General features: G+C 41.7%; 1 protein-coding gene across 2 annotated transcripts in view; it reads right to left on the bottom strand.

Moving 5' to 3' along the window:
• Window positions 1-21,011, bottom strand: part of igsf9bb (immunoglobulin superfamily, member 9Bb) — a 530,429-nt gene that overhangs the window by 376,400 nt on the left and 133,018 nt on the right. For both annotated transcript variants that reach the window (XM_078426548.1, XM_078426549.1), the window contains exon 2: window positions 11,785-11,982. In XM_078426548.1, the coding sequence (XP_078282674.1) occupies window positions 11,785-11,982 (198 nt within the window). The remainder of the gene's footprint in view (window positions 1-11,784; window positions 11,983-21,011) is intronic.

Raw genomic sequence — 21,011 nt, 5'->3', positions numbered from 1 at the left:
TCGATCGTTATTTAATACTCTTTAGTATTTAAAATATTAATAAAAAATGTTGCTTTTTGTTTTCTGGTGGACTGAGCGAGAATTCTTAAATGTGATCGGCTCTTTAGCCAGTTTAATTAAATCATAGCTGCTGGGTGCCCGAGATCCCCTGGAAATGATGCTCACAGCAGTGTTCACTGGAAAAAGGAGAGCTGTCACTTCCCTTTCTTCAACTGCTTTCTTCAGTTTAAGGAGTGAGAGATTTGCTTCCTTGCAGATTATAAATTCAATGGCAACACATCGAGTCAGGTGCAGACGCAATGAACTGCAGATGCTGGTTTACAAAAAAAGACGCAACGTGCTGTTGGAGCTCAGTGGGTAAGGCAACATCTCTGGAGAACGTTTTGGGTCAGAACCCTTCTTCAGACTCGTCGTGAGGTGTCGGAGGTAAACAAATAGCTCTTCGAATAAGGAGAAAAAGGAGTGATGGGCTAACAACTAAAGGAACTGGAGAAGAGGACTGTGCATTTGTGAGATCCCATGTTGTCTCTAGCTGACCTGATACTCTGCCATCATTGACGCTCAAGAGATTGGATCATGATCCTACTGCCAGCAGATCTGATCAACATCACCAGACTTCAAGCATTTAAACTGTAGCATGTCCACCATTGCTGTTCATGCCTTGTAAACACAGATGTCCAAGACTTCATCACAAGCTTGAAGGGACAAATCTGCCAATTCATTCCATTGCTGGACTGCAGGTGACAAATCGGAGACCCCAGTGATATTGGTGGGGATTTTAGGGCAAACATTCAGAAGATAAAGAGATAAGTAAGTTACTATTTTAAAATTCAAGTCTCCCTCTTCGAAACTATCAGCATTTGTTTAAATAAATAAAAACATAAATACTATTTATTAAAAAATATTTAAAAATACTGTCAAACAGAAACATTAAAAGTGAGCAATGTAAGTAAAACAAAAACACAGAGCCTGCCTTTTTTTTCCTCATCTAGTTTGGAATTGCCATCTGAACCGATGGCAATATGGCTGAGGTGCCGGGTCTGGCTGGTGAAGCATTGCAGAAGCAGATTCTCCACCATAATCCTTGAGAATCCCAGAGTGATCGGGCTCGTCGTGTGCAGTGACAGATGACCATCTGTTGTCTGCTCATCCACAATGCCAAGTCCACGACACATTTACATGTGACCTACCAAATGTCGTAATCTCCCAATGGAACTAGCGGCCAGTCTCGTGAGGCCCATTAGTTTTAATGAGAGTTCTGGGTTAGCTTTGGTGAGAAAACATCTACAGAGATGACAACGTTTAATAGATTCAACATGATTAAACCCTGCTGAGGATTCAGTACTTTAACAAGAACACTCTCTAACAAGAAACAAACAGAAGAAAGACAACAGGGCACCTGTCAAGCCTTCAGTTTTGTGATGCACTGTTCAAGCTTTCAACTAGTCCAATATCTTCAGGCAGTGAGCATGTCATGCTGCAGAGGTTTGTCTGATGGATAACAAGGAGATGCAGGAATACGCCATTCTGCTCCTCACACTTGCTCCACCATTCAATAAGATCACGGACGATTATTTATCTTGGCAGCAATTTCCTTCATTGACCCCATAACTTGACAATTCCCTTAGTATCTAAAAATCTACCAATCTCTACATTGAATATATTCAGTGACTGAGGTGTGGCAAATGAAAATCAGAGGTTATGCAAAAATTAAAATTACTTTTGCTATTAAGATTGGTTTTTTTTTGACATCCTTGCATTGCTCCTGGATGATGTACTGCAGAGGACACAACTCTCACAATATTGCCTGGAATGGAGCGGTTTAGTTCTGTGGAGAAATTAGATAGGCTGCGTTTGTTATCCTTGGAGTGGGGAAGGCTGGGGTAAACCTGACAGGGATGTGGAAAATCTTTAGGGCCTCAAATAGGGTAGAAAAGTATTAAACCCTTCTCCATTGTGGAAGTGCATTAAAGCAGGGGACATAGACTTAACATTGAGGAGTAAGAGGTTGGGAGCTTATATACCCAGAGGGGAGCTGAAGTTTCGACTACACAACTTGAAAGAGTGGTGAGGGCAAAAAGACTCCACAACTTTAAGGTGGATTTAGACAAGTATTTGAATCATCAAAGCCTAGGAGAGTTAGACCAAGTAGATTGGATTAATACAGAAGGATACCAGGAATGAAGGAGATTACAAAAAGTGGTGAACACAGCCGGACCATCAGAGGTACTGACCTCCCCACCAGAGGCAGAGTGGGCCGAAGGGCACATCTCTGTTGTGGGATTCTATGATCCCGTCAGACATAGTGGTCGTAACAGAGCTATCCTTACATTCAGAGAATGTAATGCGTGCCCACAACCCACACAGATGGAAAGCCCTGATCCATCAGGCATGATTACGATGACAAATGTCAACCAGAAAAGCAGCGTCAGTCTCCATTCTCCATGAATGCTGGGAGCAGGGTCTAAACCTGGCTCAATGACTCAGAGGCAGGGCTGGCTTAACCGAGCCAAGGTGTTCTCTCAAGGTCATGGAGGCATATAGCTTACAAACAGGCCTTATGATCAATCTAGTCCACATGTACCATCAAGCCATGTCAATGCTCCCTCGACTGACCGGTAATGTCCCACAGGTCCTTGCGTACGTCAGATATTACGCAGGTCAGAAGCTACTGCGCATGGGTACATTTACTATTGTACTGCGTGGTGCTAGTGGGAGACCATGTGGGAGCTCCGACACAGAAAACACATGAAAGCTTCCATGAGAAAAGCAGACTTGCTTGCGGAAAAGGTTGCAAGCGCACGCGCAGCTCGAAAATAAAGCAGCCTGATTACGTAAGTGCAAGTTTATGTAAGTCGCATATGACATTAGTGCCTGTACACTAATCCTACACGTCCCATCAAACACAGTAAGGGCAATTCACAGTGACCAATTAGGCTCCCAACCAGCAGTTCCTTGAGACGTTTGAACAAACCAGACTGCCTGGAGAAAATACATGTGGCCGCAGGAAGAATGTGGAACCTCCACACACACACAGCACGGGAGGAGGTCAGGATTGAGCCTGCATCACTGGAATTGTGAGGAAGCAGCTGCGCTCGCTGTGCTACTGAGCTATCCATGGTGCTGACGAGCTCTGGTCTTCAGAGGAAACATTCACTGAAAGGAAGATCATATCACACAAACATCACAGCACAGGTTCAAAGAATCAATATCAAATTAACATTTCCTAAACTCTAGAAATTTCCCCATTGCCCTAGCACATGTGCAGGCTGCAATCAAATCCAATCCAGAGCAAATGAAATAAATATATCTAAAAAAGGATACAAAGTTTTGGAGTATCTCAACGGCTCAGGCAGCAACTCTGAAGAACATGGATAGGCGATGTTTCGGGTTGGGACGTTTTTTCAGACAGAGTCTGGAGGAGGGTCCCGACCTAAAACATCACCGATGCATGTTCTCTAGAGATGCTGCCTGACCCACAGAGTTACTCCAGCACTTTGTATCTTGTTTTTTGTAAACCAGCATCTGAAGTTCCTTGTGTCTCCAAATAAATATAGCTGCCTGCTGTCACCATAAGGATAATTAAGTGAAATGAACTCAAACCACTGAATTCAGGGTCCAGGTGGGTGTGACTGCATGGCATAACAACTATATTTTGTCACTAGGTGCAAGTCTTTTTGAACAGTTTGAGGAAATAGAAATGTCTTCCCAATGCAATCAGAAAGAAAAAGGTTGAGGAATATTCTTTGGGTACAATGAGACTCAGACAGGAATGAAACATTGAATGTTGAACCTTGGAGTTGAGACGGTGCTTGGGGCAGCAGATATTCCATGTTATACATCAGCATTCTTCATATAGTTGATCTGTAATATACTATACCAAAAAACACTCTGGAGATCCTCAATATAAAAGTTGACCTCTTCAGCTGAATACAAACTTATGGATCCCTTGGGATTTTCTACACGCTACCTTCGAGCAATTTTAAAATGAAAATTGAGATATTACGTCTTCAAAATTCCCACAGGAATGTTAAGTCCACAATTTTCCATCCTCTGGGACTCTGCTACCATCACAGCATTGGTAACAAATTCAAGCTATTGTAACACCGGCCACCTTCCAATGCTTTACATCTAAGTGACGATTACTATGAAGTTATGGACAAAGTGTACAAAATCATGAGAGGAGTAGATTGGGTGAATGCATAAAGGACATAGGTTTAAGGTGTGGGGGGAAAGATTTATTAGGAACCTGAGGGATCACTTTTACACACAAAGAGTGGTGGGTGTATGGAACGAACTGCCGGAGGAGATAGTTGAGGCAGGTTAGGAAACATTTAGACAAGTGAAATCTCGGGCAAGGTAAGTTATATTTTGTTTGAACAGTTGTATCTCAGATAAGGTTCTTAATTATTAAAATACATTTTACAATATTTTCTGTTCACTTTTTAAAAAAATTGCAATTATTGTTTTTTTGATTATTTCTGCTTTAATAGTTTCTTACTCTGAGGGACTTTCAGAAACTTTAAAAATCCCTGACAGTTTTTTTGACCTTTTGACAGAGGACAAAATGTGGGGTGATGCATTATCATAATCGAAAGCAAATTTCCAGTGTTCCGGGTTCAATCTTGATCTCAGAAGTTTCCAAGTTCTCCCTATGTGAGTTCCTTCCAGGTGCCCTTCCACATGCCAATGACATGTTTGCTCGTACGTTAATAGCCCACTGTTGGGTTATGGGAGCACCCAGACTGCAATGGACCAAAATCGTGTCTTTCATGCCATGTCTTTCATGTCATGAGAAAAATTAGGAATTTCTCTCTGCACATTGGTCGAGTGCCAAGATTTCTTCCCTGTTGGTATCTGTACTGATGAAGCAACAATCTATGTCATGCCTCTTGATTTGTGTCCTTGTTCAGGTAATCAAATATTCAATTGATCACATTCAATTAGCTGTGAAAATCAGTATCTGTCATCATGAAGTGTGGTATGACTCCTTGCTGCTGTTACTTTCTTGATGTGAAAAATCTATTCAATTACTTATAGTATCAATAAGATGAAGAATGTTATAAATCATGTTTTACTTTCCCCTTCACGGAGCATATTTGGTGGAAATGAATTGGACTTCCTATCTGCAGAACTAGTTAATGCACATTCACATTTATTCTGGTTCTGGAATGAAGTTAGAAACTTGATGACCAGGATCCACATCTGATCTGATTCAATATGTGTAGATTTGGGGTGGGCTGACTGTGATTATCAGTGGAGCCAAGGAGAGTCAAGGCTCAAGATGCAAGAGCCCGACAGAAGATATCAGGATTGATTCCTCATCTCTGCAGCCCAACCACAAACTGCACATATAGGGACAAGCAGTCAACCAAGTCTGCTCCAGGCAGTGCATGATCTATGAGGCATTAACCCAACCTCCTGAAGGTTTCCAGTAACACCTCTTTGTTTTGCACATCATAAAATAATTGATAGTCAGTTTCATCAAAATCTGGACTATACAGTATTATATCACAGCATAAAAAACTTATAAGTGCCAGCAAATATGATGAAAAAGAGAAATGTTAAAACCTGACAGGATGTCAATGAGATCCTGACAACTCATTGACAGGCCGCTGTTTGTCTCAATAACATGGAATATGAACTGATCACACCTCCAGATTCAATTGAGCGGACCTCAGCAGGTTAATCTAAATGACACTATTTCTGATTTACCTCTGATTCTTTCAGTAATAGCTTAGAAATTTAAAAAAATTAATCAGACTGTTTAATAAATAACAATTGTCCATGTAAAATATAGTTAGTTCACTGTTGCCGGGTTAAAGATGAAGATGTTCGGAACACTGATAAAAGGTGCGGCAAAGAGACGGATTTCAAGGAGCAAGGTCAAGGATGAAGGTCGAGGAATGGTGTAGGAAACTAATTCCGGATTCGATATGTATAGTGCATTGTAACATCAATGAAAGTCAATGAGTCAACAAGGAACAACTCAATTGCCATGCCTGAAAATTGGCATTGAATTTGCACTGATATTGTAAATATCTTTAATATTGTAAATAACATCAGATCACAAACTATCTGCAACAAACACCTGCATTTGTCATGTGTGATACGGAGGTCAACCAGAAAATCTGAATCCAACAAACCAAACAGTAGGTTTTAAATTGGCTTGATACTTTGGTGATGAGATTAAAAATAACATCAGATGATTAACTTTTTGTTGGATTTTCTCATTTTTTAAATCTGTCTCTCATTTACCTATCGAGTAGAGAAGAGACTTCTATCCAATGTCAATCTGTGAGAAAAGCAAATTGGCCGAAAGGACCAGCTTCACCATTCCCTGCTCCCAATTTGCTCTTCCCTCACTCCTTACAAAAGGCCTGATCCTCCTCTCAGTTAAGGTTAGAAATCACCTTGCTGGCATCAGGAATGTTTCACCTGAGTACTTAAGGACTTCATATCATATATATACAGCCGGAAACAGGCCTTTTCGGCCCTCCAAGTCCGTGCCGCCCAGCGATCCCCGTACATTAACACTATCCTACACCCACTAGGGACAATTTTTACATTTACCCAGCCAATTAACCTACATACCTGTGGACTTGTTCCCGTAACGTTATGTGCAGGGGAGTCAGGGGAGAAGGCAGGAGAATGGGGTTCGGAGGGAGAAATAGATCACCAATGATTGAATGGCGGAGTAGACTTGATGGGCTAAATGGCCTAATACTGCTCCTATCACTTATAAGCGACTGCAGGCTGGCATGGCACTGGTGGAAGAGGTGCTCCATAGAAGGCTGCAGAGAACAAAGGTTGGAATTCAAGAGCAGAACACCCACAAAAGACTTGCTGATTCAATTATCCCCCGTAAATTAACAATTAGTAGCTATTTTACTGTCCTCTCAAAACAGAAATATATAACATTCTAATGACTTCTAAATACCAAACTTAGTACCCTTGCATGCTTGCAGAATTTGTGATATTCCTTAGTTTTTATTTGTTGTTAATTGTGATGAAACACAGTTATTATTAGATCATAAATTCACAGGATCAGAATTTCATAAGTGATAGGAGCAGAATTAGGCCATTCGGCCCATCAAGTCTACACCACCATTAAATCATAGCTGATCAATCTTTCCCTCTCAATCCCAACCTCCTGCCTTCTCCCCGTGACCACTAAACCTTCTCTGAACCCTTTACAGCACCAACACACCCTTCCTCAGACATGGAACCCAAAATTGATCACCATATTTCCAATGCGGTCTGACCAGTGCCTTTTAAAGCCTCAGCATTACACCCCTGTTCCTTACATGTACTGAAAATCCAGGCTCCTTATCAATGTTACAGTAGAACAAAATTCATAGCACTGTACAACTGTGAATTGGATTGTAAAATCCTAACAAGTGCTGTGCTGCACGTCATTTCCATTCATTTACCTTAATTAGTTGTAAACCAGTGGGTTTTGGTTTTGCTTTTGGTGCTTGTGTTTCCCAGGTTTCTTGTCAGGTAATTACATGCCAGGCAGTGAAAAAAAATTGTTGGAGGCCTGGCAGGGGAGATCATGTGAATGAGTTTCTGGGATAATGAGATCCTTGTTGTTTTGTGCCATTAAACGTCTCTAATTGAAATAACTATGAGAAACAATTCATACCCACAAGCCAAGGCCTGAGCCCACTTCTATCAAGTCATTTTCACGAGGGAGCTGAAGTCCAAAATGCAAAGCTGGCCCAAAAGCCTAAAGTGGGAAACAGAAAATGGCTGATGAGGTTGAAAGTTTGTAAGAGAAAGGACGAAACTTTTTGTGGAAAAAATTTGCCCCTGGTGCTGGACGTGTGCAAAAGTGTAAGAACTGCAAGGTATGTGCACATCTGTACATTCTGTGCCACAGAGTCAATGGTGGCAATTGAGTTGGAAATGAGTCTAATCACTGGCCGCTCCTCCAGTCTGTATGGTAGAGAAGATGTTGAGTGGTTGCATCACGGCCTTTTTTGCAACACAAATGCCCTAAAAAAAAGACTATAAAGCGTGGTGGACAATTCGTGGTCCATCACAGGTACTGTATCTCTAAATCTAAATCTGACATCTCCTTCTTCAAAGGGATCTCTAGGAGGCATTGCCTTAAAATGGGAGCCAGCATCGTCATAGACCCACACCACCCTGGCTACACTCTCATTTCACACAATGTTTCAATGATACCTCGGTACAGTGGAATGCTTTGTTTTGCATACAACCCGGTAAAATCATACAGCAGAACTCACCGAGGCAGTACACAAGAGTCGCCACGTTTCTTGTGCCGACAAAGTTACAAACAGTTCATTGAACAGTTTTATCTGTCACACATGGCAGCAGGCACTCCTACCATTGGGAAGAATGTTTAGAAGTCTGTAAACCATTGACCATTAGGTTCAAGAAATACCTTTTCGTAACATCCATCAGACTCTTGAACATCACCCAGCGCTAACCTCAATTATGAACTATGGACTGTCTTTGGTTGCATGCAGGGATTTATTTTGCACTAGTCCTGAGGTTACTAATACGTTTAATTTTGTTTCTTATTTAATTCAGATCTTTTTGACCTGCTAATACTCTGACTTTAGTGTATCTTCGTCAACATGTGGTTAAGGATGAAATTACAGATTGCATCAACCTTAGCTGTGGACAAGGTACTGGAAAATTGGAGGGTTTTAGATTTTAGATTTTTTAGAGATACAGCGCAGAAACAGGCCCTTCGGCCCACCGGGTCAGCGCCGCCCAGCGATCCCCACACATTAACACTATCCTACACACACTAGGGAGATTTTTTAATTTATTTTTAACATTTTGCCCAGCCAATTAACCTACAAACCCATAGGTCTTTGGAGTGTGGGACGAAACCGGAGATCTCGGAGAAAACCCACGCAGGTCACGGGGAGAACGTACAAACTCCGTACAGTACAGCAACCGTAGTCAGGATCGAACCTGAGTCTCCGGCGCTGCATTCGCTATAAGGCAGCAACTCTACCACTGCGCCACCGTGCCGCCCTTGTTGATGTTGTGTCTTTATTTAAGAAGGTTGCCAAACATAAGCCAGGGAACTACGGCTGGTGAGCCTAACATCAGCAGTGAGAAAGTTAGTTTAGTTTAGAGATACAGTGTGGAAACAGGCCTTTCGGCCCACCAAGTCTGCGCTGACCAACAATCCTACACACTAGGGACAATTTACCAAAGCCAATTAACCTACAAACCTGCACATCTTTGGAATGTGGGAGGAAACCGGAGCACCTGGAGAGAACCCACGCAGTCACAGGGAGAACGTACAAACTCCGCACAATCAGCACCTACATGTAGTCAGGATACTGGAGTGGATTCTGAGGGACAGCATCTACCTGCCTTTGGAAAGGCAAGGACTGATCAGGGATAATCGTGTGATGTTGTGCAGGAAAATCAGAAAAACGTGGAAAAGATGTCAGATTATGAAGACAATGTGACATTCTCATTTGATGCATATATTTGCATGACTTCATGTGCAAACCAATTTAACTTAATTGTCATTTTGTTTTTGAATTTTGTTCCACTGTCACATTGTCTTTTTTATTGTCTCATAAAGAGTGTTTCAGAAGTGTAACTAAAAATAAGGCTTTTTTATTCATTTGTAGGTAGGACAGTGATATACGTCTAAATTTTATTTGGATGTAGAAAAGATGTTTCCAGTAATGGGAGAGTCTAGAACCAGAGGGCACAGTCTCAGAATAAAAGGACGCACCTTCCACCTTCAGAACAGAGATGAGGAGGAATTTCTTTAGACATAGGGTGGTGAATCTGTGGAATTCATGGCCAAAGACGGCAGTGGAGGCAAAGTTATTGGGTATTTTAAGATGAAGATTGATAGCTTCATGATTAGGAAGGATGTCAAAGGTTACAGAAGAATGGGGTGAGAGGAAAACATAGATCTGCCAGGTTTGAATAGTGTAGTGGACTCAATGGGATGAGTGGCTTAATTTTGCTCCTCTGTCTTTTGGGCAAATTTATTGTCCTTGAGGAAGTAAAGGTGAGCCCCTTGACGTAAGCCCTTGGTCAGTGTGGCGAGGATGTAGTGGATTGTAAAGTGATCATGAAGGCAATATATTACCAAATCATTTCCAATTTACCTGGTAATAACTCAGCTTACTTTCTAAACAGTGCCAGAGAGAAGGCCACATTATAAATGTACTGAATACCATGGATGTAATAAAACTGTCAGGCAGAACATTCAAATCCATGAAAAACAGCAACCTAATTTCTACTCCTTAAGCTTAGAACGAACTTACTGGGGCAAACATATGTCAAACGTAAAAGTGCTAAATGGGTAATACTGTGACAATTATGCATTATATCTAATTTCCAAACTTTGAAGTCACAGTATCAGCTCTCAGGATAGGAAATATCAATGCTATTTAAGTGTTGGATCAATTTTGTATCAACCCAAAACCAGCTGAAACATAGGTTGCACATTGATTGTCATAACCCCATCACATATGTGGGTTGCAGCAGGGAATAATGCTAGGCCACCTTCTAATAAGGAGTTACACCCAAATAAGTAACTTGTTCCTGTATATTTAGATGCTGGGTGATCAGGATTTTATACTTGTGCTGCATTTGGACAAATGGCTCATCTATTTCACACAACCAAACATATTTTTCTATTGGGGCTGCACGGTGGCGCAGTGGTGGAGTTGCTGCCCTCTGCAGTCTATGTGCACTATGTGCATCACTACTTAGATTGTTCCATGAGAGAGTCATCTCAGGTTCTCAGTGACTGTGAACTGTTGTGTAGAAGTCTGTGGCTGCAAGCAGCAGGAGTTATGAAGGACTAAGACCATTTAGAACTGAGATGAGGAAAAACTTTTTCAGTCAGAGAGTTGTAAATCTGTGGAATTCTCTGCCTCAGAAGGCAGTGGAGGACAATTCTCTGAATGCATTCAAGAGAGAGCTAGATAGAGCTCTTAAGGATAGCGGAGTCAGGGGGTATGGGGAGAAGGCAGGAACGGGGTACTGATTGAGAATGATCAGCCATGATCACATTGAATGGCGGTGCTGGCTCGAAGGGCCGAATGGCCTCCTCCTGCACCTATTGTCTATTGTCTATTGTCAATTATGATGGTAAAAAGAAAGGAAAGGGCAAACAAGGGAGAATCAATTGTAAAATGAGGTGGGATGTGTTTCCAGAATGCGTCTGTTTTGGAGTAGGGAGTAGTTACAATCTCTCACTGGCATTGGGGAAGGTCCTACAGTTCCCATTGTGTCAATGCAACTAGTCATTGACAAGATCAGAAAGGACCAGCTACATGAACTGTTGTCTGGAATTAATCAGTGGTCTTCGTTGTTATCACATTTACCGAACTACAGTGAAATTCTTTTTTTGCGCACAGTTCAATAAATTATTACCATACATAAGTACAATCCCAGATTGACTACAGAGTGTATAGAAAAAGCCCACTGAGACCAAAAACGAGTGAGAAAGAGAGAAAGAGACCCAGAGAGAGAGAGAGAGAGAGAGAGAGAGAGAGAGAGAGAGAGAGAGAGAGATCTCAAAATCATATCCAAATACATCTGAAAATATATCAGAAAGTGGGACATTTCAATTTGTATTTCTTTTGAAGGTAAATGCTGAATCTAAAGGAAGCAAACTGTATCTTTCCAGATATTATTTTTTCATTGGCTTCCAAATATGCAGCAGTATTTTTTGCATCACATACAATATTATCATGTCAAATCATTAATTTAACATCCCGATGCACAGCAAATAATCCATCGGTGTATGTGTCCTACCTGCATATTCAGGATCCACATGAGGGGGATAGAAGCCAAACTTGATGAATATTGGGATGGGAACTCCAAACTTAAACCACTCCACTACATAAGGGGGTTGTTGCCCTGACACTGGGTGCACCACATCACATCCTAGAATCACGCTGTCACCAGCACGGGCCGTCACGAACTGCGGCTCCTCCCTTGCACTGCGAGCGCCTGAAAGAAACAGACAGATGAAAGTTAGTGAGGATGTGTGAGTACCATCGCCTCCAATTTGTCCTTTGGCAGCACATTATATAGTATTGTTCAGAGCACAGAAAACCACAACCATTGAAGAGCATTTATCCCAATCACACGCACAGAGCCTCTTGCCCAGAGTAGTGGAATCAAGAACCAGAGGATATAGGTTTAAGGTGAGGAAGGAAAGGTTTAATAGGAATCTAAGTGGTAACTTTTTCACACAGAGGGTGGTGAGTGTATGAAACGAGCTGCCAGAGGAGGTAGCTGAGGCAGGCAATATTGCAACATTTAAGAAACATTTGGACAGGTACATGGATCGGACAGGTTTAGGGGGATATGGGCCAAACGCAGGCAGGAGCGACTTATGTAGATGTGACTTGTTAATCAGTGTGAGAAAGTTGGGCTGAAGGGCTGTTCTGATTGTGATTAAAATGGCTCTGCAGCATTCATGATTTAATACGGCATTTTTGCCATTAAAACGTGCTGAAACACATTTAAATTTATCTATTAGGGATATAGACATTGTTGGAAAGACACCATTTTTGTTCATGGAAGTTTAGCCACCTTCTCAGGTGAGGTGCTGCTCCCACTGTGATGTTGGGTAGGAGGTTTTGAGGAGTTAGTTCTGGCCATAGCAGTGAAAAGAAGGAACAGTGGTTCTTTTCCAAGTCAGTGAAGTGTGTGACTTAATAGACAATAGACAATAGACAATAGGTGCAGGAGTAGGCCATTCAGCCCTTCGAGCCAGCACCGCCATTCAATGCGATCATGGCTGATCACTCTCAATCAGTACCCCGTTCCTGCCTTCTCCCCATACCCCCTCACTCCGCTATCCTTAAGAGCTCTATCCAGCTCTCTCTTGAAAGCATCCAACGAACTGGCCTCCACTGCCTTCTGAGGCAGAGAATTCCACACCTTCACCACTCTCTGACTGAAAAAGTTCTTCCTCATCTCCGTTCTAAATGGCCTACCCCTTATTCTTAAACTGTGGCCCCTTGTTCTGGACTCCCCCAACATTGGGAACATGTTTCCTGCCTCTAATGTGTCCAATCCCCTAATTATCTTATATGTTTCAATAAGATCCCCTCTCATCCTTCTAAATTCCAGTGTATACAAGCCCAATCGCTCCAGCCTTTCAACATACGACCGTCCCGCCATTCCGGGAATTAACCTAGTGAACCTACGCTGCACGCCCTCCATAGCAAGAATATCCTTCCTCAAATTTGGAGACCAAAACTGCACACAGTACTCCAGGTGCGGTCTCACCAGGGCCCGGTACAACTGTAGAAGGACCTCTTTGCTCCTATACTCAACTCCTCTTGTTACGAAGGCCAACATTCCATTGGCTTTCTTCACTGCCTGCTGTACCTGCATGCTTCCTTTCATTGACTGATGCACTAGGACACCCAGATCTCGTTGAACTCCCCCTCCTCCTAACTTGACACCATTCAGATAATAATCTGCCTTTCTATTCTTACTTCCAAAGTGAATAACCTCACACTTATCTACATTAAACTGCATCTGCCATGTATCCGCCCACTCACACAACCTGTCCAAGTCACCCTGCAGCCTTCTTGCATCTTCCTCACAATTCACACTACCCCCCAACTTAGTATCATCTGCAAATTTGCTAATGGTACTTTTAATCCCTTCGTCTAAGTCACTAATGTATATTGTAAATAGCTGGGGTCCCAGCACCGAACCTTGCGGTACCCCACTGGTCACTGCCTGCCATTCCGAAAGGGCCCCATTTATCCCCACTCTTTGCTTTCTGTCTGTCAACCAATTTTCTATCCATGTCAGTACCCTACCCCCAATACCATGTGCCCTAATTTTGCCCACTAATCTCCTATGTGGGACCTTGTCGAAGGCTTTCTGAAAGTCGAGGTACACCACATCCACTGACTCTCCCCTGTCAATTTTCCTAGTTACATCCTCAAAAAATTCCAGTAGATTTGTTAAGCATGATTTCCCCTTCGTAAATCCATGCTGACTCGGAATGATCCCGTTACTGCTATCCAAATGCTCAGCAATTTCGTCTTTTATAATTGACTCCAGCATCTTCCCCACCACTGATGTCAGACTAACTGGTCTATAATTACCCGTTTTCTCTCTCCCTCCTTTCTTAAAAAGTGGGATAACATTTGCTATCCTCCAATCCACAGGAACTGATCCTGAATCTATAGAACATTGAAAAATGATCTCCAATGCTTCCACTATTTCTAGAGCCACCTCCTTAAGTACCCTGGGATGCAGACCATCAGGCCCTAGGGATTTATTAGCCTTCAGTCCCATCAGTCTACCCAAAACCATTTCCTGCCTAATGTGGATTTCCTTCAGTTCCTCCATCACCCTAGGTTCTCCGGCCCCTAGAACATTTGGGAGATTGTGTGTATCTTCCTCAGTGAAGACAGATCCAAAGTAACGGTTTAACTCGTCTGCCATTTCTTTGTTCCCCATAATAAATTCCCCCGTTTCTGTCTTCAAGGGACCCACATTTGCCTTGACTATTTTTTTCCTCTTCACGTACCTAAAAAAACTTTTGCTATCCTCCTTTATATTATTGGCTAGTTTACCCTCGTACCTCATCTTTTCTCCTCGTATTGCCTTTTTAGTTAACTTGGAGAAGGATTTGGAGACATAATGTACTTATTTACTTGCTGCCCTTGTCCATTGGAGTGTGGAGAATGGAGATGAGTGTTTGGGAGGTGAGAATTTTGGAACACGATCCCAAACAATTTTTTATTAGATTGATGCTGATTGAGGATAACAAAGAAATGCCATTGTATTCATTTTTGGTACGGTCACCAAATTACATGTCACATATCATAAGTCAGGAGCCATTTTCATAATCCAGAGAATGCAATACCCAACAGTGTAACTGACTCATTGTAAGCAGCCCTTTTGAGGAAACACATGGGAAAAATAAGAAAACATCACTTGTTTCCTTCATTCCCAGCTCTGATAAAGAGTCTATGACCGGAAGCATTAACCCTTTTTGTTCCCACAGCTGCTGTCTGTTTTTCTAGTGTTTTTTTCTGTTTTCACTTCAGATTTGCAACATCTGTGGTTCTTAAGTTTCCATATAATCTCTGCCGGTTTGGAAAGAAATCAGAGAGCAACTCTTTGGGGGAAATCAAAAACTAAAGGATTATTACGAAGCAGTTTCGGTGTGTAAAATGGGTGCACAACATCTAAAAGATTTCACTGTTTGCCTCCTCTGTCTTTAACTGTGCAGTAAAATTAAAGCATACCCAAGAAAATATCTCTCTGAAGATGCAATTCTATGAATCAGAGAATAATTCAGGGACAGCCAGTCTCCTGGGACTATCCATCAACAATATGAAATCTCCTAGAAGATAACAGTGTACAAAGTAACACAATGAGCATGTAGATGTGTCGGTTGGTATGTTTGTAGATAACACCAAGATTGCTGAGGTCGCGATTGTGATGAAGGTTGTCAAACGTATATAGTGGGATATAGATCAGCTACAGAAATGGGTGGAGAAACGACAGATGGAGTTTAGTCTAAGCAAATATGAAGTGTTTCACTTAGGGAGGTCGAATGTAAGAGGGAAATATACAATTAATGGCAAGACCCTTAACAGCATTGATGGACCCCAAGATGGGGTCCAAGTCCATAACTCCCTAAAAATGGCAACACAAACAGATAGGGTGGTAAAGAAGGCATAAGGTATGATGCTTGCCTTCATTGGTCGAAGCATTGAGTGCAAGAGTCAAGAAGTTATGATACCGCTTCATAGGACATTGATGAGACCACATTTGGAGTATTGCATGCAGTTCCGGTTGCCTCATTATAGGAAGGATGTGAAGGCTTTGGGAAAGGGTCCATAGGAGGTTTCCAGAATGATGACGTAAGGAAATGCAGATGCTGGTTTACAAAGTAATACACAAAGTGCCAGTCCAACTCAGCAGATTAGACAGGGTCTCTGGAGAACATAGATTGGTGATGTTTCAGGTCAGGTCCCTTCTTCAGAAGAAGCATCCCGACTAGCAAACTCGCGTATCCAGAGAAGCTGCCCGACCCACTGAGTTACTCCAGCACTTTGTGTACCTTTTTAAAACAAGAATGATTTAAAACAAGGATTAGGGGTTATTAGCTACAGGGAGAAGTTGGACAGACTTGAATTATTTTCTCTGGAACATAGTAATGTTGAGGGAAGACATGATAGAAGTATATAAAATTATGAGAGGCAAAGATGGGATAAGAACCTGTTTCTCAGAATGGAAACGTCAAATGCTAAAAAGCATAGATTTAAGATGAGAGGGGCAAAATTTATAGGAGATGCGCGGGGCAAGTTTTTTTTTACACAGAGGGAGGTGAGCACCTTGAATGCACTGCCAGGGCTGGTGGTGGAGGCAGATACGATAGTGGCATTTAGGGGACTTTTGGATAGGCACATAAATACAGGGAATGGGGATATGGATTATGGTAGCACAATATGCTCTCCCATATGTTATACTGATTGGCAGACCTTTAAAAAGAGCCAGCATAGCCACAACGGTTGAAAGAACTTCAACCTTAAACTTTAAATTTGTTTATTTCCCAACCGATGGTGGCTGACCTGCTGAACATTTTCAGAATTACCTGTTTTTTAATTTCACATTTCCAGAATCTCAGTGGCTTCAGCCCGATGCCGTACAGTTCCTAGTAGTAAGCGTATCATCAAACAATTTTCAGTTTTTGTATTTCAGAATTCCAGTGAGTTCGAAATCAAAAAAACTCCCCACAGATGTTGGAAATTTGAAACAAAATTAAAAACGCAACAAGTCAGGCAGCATCTGTGGAAAGAGATGCAATCAATGTTTCAGGTCTTTGACCCTTCCTCTGAACTCATCTGCTGAAGGGCATGCCTAACGGAGGGCTGCAGATCTGAACCATTAATTGTTTCTCTTTCCAAAGATGTTGCCTGGCCTGCTGAGTTTTACCTGCATATTCTGCCTTCATTGCAAAGTACCAAGGGTTACGGAATCTGGAATCAAAACAGAAAATGTTGCAAACACCTTGCGAGTCGACAAGTTGCGTACTTGCCTCAGTTTAAAAATGAAAAATCAAAAAATGGGTTAAAAAGTCACACGATAGTCGTTGCTTGAGAATATGGGCATATCTTTACAAAGTGGCATTTGATATGTTAAATACCCTTTGGCCCCACAGCAGAAGAGTCCACGTTGCGGGACTGGAAACTGGAAGTGTCCTGAGCTAATTCTGCTATCGCCATCATCTATTGTACAAGTGATGGCTCCCACTGACTGTCGCCAGAAGCTTGGGCCCTTTACCTGTGGAACAGCATCCCTCTCCCCATCAGAACTGCCCCCTCCATCGACTCCTTTAAGTCCAGGCTCAAAACCTATTTCTACTCCCTAGCGTTTGAGGCTCATTGAGGAGGCGATGTGAACTGTTTGCGTGCTACTGTATGTTTCATTTTTTTTCCATTGGAACCTAATCAGATGTACAGCACTTTGGTCAACGTGGGTTGTTTTTAAATGTGCTATACAAATAAAATTGACTTGACTTGACTTGACTTGACTTTACAGGACAGACGATGACAGTGATGTAACATTTGAAACATGGATGATGGACACGAAAGAAGACTACCCTTTGAGAGTACACTGCATATATAAATCCATCACTTTAGAAAATGAAGTTGGTCTGAGCTTAACCATGCACTGCAAATTGGTACATCTTTTCATTACTAAAAGCCGGCAAAATACACTAGCCGTGGGCTCGAAATATGGATATGTTATATTAATGTGGTGTAAAGAATTAGTGGGTAAGTGCTCCAGGAGCTAAGAGACATGCCACATTATTATGTAAATAACACACTGTAAATGGGCTGAAAAAGGGTTTCTACTTTATATTCGTGAATACTTCAAATGGTCTTTCTGAATTTTTCATGGAGAATGCGTTTGAAAAGTGTTTTTGCGTGTAAATTAAATTGAATGAAGAATGTCCACAAGATTGCTTTAGCAGACCTTCCGTTTGGTACTGATTTCTCAGGAGTCTTTGTTGTAGCTGGACTTTTTCATTTAAATTGTACTCACTGCTTGCATTTTTCATGAGTTTACGACATTTATATTAGTGGGTGCAAACTGGTGATTCAAAGTGTGCGTTACTGCCTCAGTATTCGCTGATTTGCCACTGCAACAGCCACTGGCCCTGCATGTCGATGCCTGGTGTCAGTAAAACAAAGCACGAACAACTAAGGAGGGGACCACGCTACCTACATGGAAACATAAAGGCAGTGGTGCATGCATACACAGTATAGCATTCAATGTGACGTACAAAGTATGTAAACACAATATATTTGCTACCCTCTCCCTGAGATCAACAAACGTGGATTCTCTTCAGAGATCCATTATTTCAGGCCGTTCTTGATCCATGGAATTTATATTGAACCATCTTGAGCTGACTTTGCACCCCTTTCCAGTCTCATCACATACTGCTTCTGGATTCCCAGCATGACTCTCACTTTCTGCATTTCCAGGAGAGTTTGGGAGCTCCTGGAAGAAAACCTAGCACCTCCAGCCTGAAGAAGGATCACGACCCAAAACGTCTCTCCAGAGATGCTGCCTGTCCCGCTGAGTTACTCCAGCATTTTGTGTCTATCTTCGGTGTAAACCATCATCTGCAGTTCCTTATTCACAAAATGCTGGAGTAACTCAGCAGGTCAGGCAGCATCTCAGGAGAGAAGGAATGGGTGACGTTTCGGGTCGAGACCCTTCTGCAGTTCCTTCCTACGCACCTCCACTTCTTCACCTGACTGACCTTGCTTTCATACTCAATAACTTCTCCATTAATTCCAGTTATTTCCTCCAAGTATAAAAATGCTGTGTTAGTAATCTATATTTGCTTAACTACATAAAATATTTCATTTCTCCTGCCTCATTGCTTTTTCTAGTTTGTTAGTATCCATATTGGTGGTACTTTCTGCTGTCATAATGAATTACAAAATGTCATTACCTTTGCTGCAAAGCTTCCCCCTAATCCCACCTTCACGCGATCCATGTCCAATTGTTCCCTTCCCTTCTGTGCCAGTGAGACAAGCTCAGACCTGGTTTGACTTATGGTTTTACCTTATTTACCTATGAATCACAATTTCCATCTTACCGGCAGTATTCCAAAGTTCCTTGACTACCTTTCTTTCACCCTGCTTCCTACAAAGACTCCATCCCATTCTCCTCGTTCTTCTGGCTCTGTCACACTATTCTGATGACCATACCTTTCACATCCATATACTGAATTAGCCTTTCGCTTTTGTTTCCCCTCCATCATAGTTGACGGAACCCCTAACTGCATCTGTTCCACTTCCGGTGTTGCTGCCCTCAACCCTATCTGCTCCCACCCAGAACAAGTGGAGGGTTCGCTTGTATTCATCTTTCACACTCCTTTGATGCCATCTTGGGGTGGGATAGGAGCACAGCTATCCAGACAATGCAGGTACAATCCCAACCTCTGGTGCTATCTGTGTAGAGTTTACACATTCTCCCAGTGACTTAAAGCTCTGGTTTCCTCCCATATCCTAAAACATTCAGGCTGGTCGGTAAATTGCCCAATGTCAAATGCCCCCTAGCTCGGATAAGTGCTCTGCGTACATTGATGGCAGTATGCTTTAACACCTACATCTGTGCTTCAAAATAAATCCTCATTTTTTCCCCTGTAGATTAATATATCAAGAATACTAATTCTTCTAGAGTTAGAAATCTGGTAACAGATTGTTTTTGATTTCCTGAACTACATGAAGACTTCAGACAGCAATCTCCTTAGCACCTCTACATAATAAATGCATAGTCCCAAGTAAATGGGAACCTTGGTCTTTAGATTTTAGCAACAAAAAAATATATATTTATGTTGTTTTATAAGAATTGTTCGCATTTAGAGTTCTATATTTTTCATACAGTTGTAATGCTTTTGTTGAATCATTGATGCATGACATGTAGAACAAAGAAAACGTTGACCTTTAATCATTTTGCTCAAAAGTACATTGTATGCAGCATGCTGTGATTAGAATCAAATACCAGTTGCTCGTATAAATAATTTATATATTTTCAATGTGTGGGAGGATGAAGGACACTCTGAGCTCTCTTTATTAGAAGCTCAATTTCTTTAAGGATTTTCAGGAATCTGATGCTAAATCTGATCACCATCACATGAAAATTATTGTTGGGACAATCAATGCAATCAATTTTATAATGCTTCAACCAATTGGGATTAAAAGAATGATTCACAGCTGCTCTCCCAAGTTAAATGTGACTGATCTTTTTATGACTGTATTCGCTTCAGTACACTTAATCTCGCACTCAGAGCAAGGCACTGAAAGGCCTCAGTGTAGTAACTGATTCAAGATTGCTAATCAGGAATCCATTGGAAAATGTTGATGAACATCAGATACCATGGGAGATGATGAGGAAAGAGGATGAAGTTTGAAAAGTCAACTAATGTAATGAAGGCTGAATGAGCCTTTTCTAAGTCCAACAAGACCATTATTTTTCAGATTTATTAAATTCTTACACTACGGACATTTGAAGAACTAGGCTAAACCTGCCAAAAGAAATGGCTTACTTTAGTTTACTTTTGAGATACAGTGTGGAAACAGGTCCTTCGGCCCACCGAGTCCGCACCGACCAGTAATCCCCGCACATTAACACTATCCAAACACACTGGGGACAATTTACACTTATACCAAGACAATTAACCTACAACTCCTGTGTGGAAACTGTTAATGATTCCCCTGCTACTAAACAATGAAATGTAAGAACTAGAAGCAAGAATAGGTCATTAGGCCCTTTAAGACTTCACCATCTAACATTTACTTCAATGTCACTGAACTATTATTGCTTGATTCCGTTAATAAGTTAAAATCTCAGATTTTGTGTTGAATATAACTGCCACCACAACTGCCCTCATGGTGAAGAATTCTGGAGATTCACTCCTCTTCCAGTAAAGACATTCCTTCTCATCTCAGTCCTGAAGGACTAGCCCATTA

Source organism: Rhinoraja longicauda, chromosome 32 (genome assembly GCF_053455715.1).
Source record: "Rhinoraja longicauda isolate Sanriku21f chromosome 32, sRhiLon1.1, whole genome shotgun sequence".
Taxonomy (NCBI): Eukaryota; Metazoa; Chordata; class Chondrichthyes; order Rajiformes; family Arhynchobatidae; genus Rhinoraja; species Rhinoraja longicauda.
The sequence above is the reverse complement of the archived record's forward strand: the minus strand, read 5'-3'. Positions and strand labels throughout refer to the sequence as shown.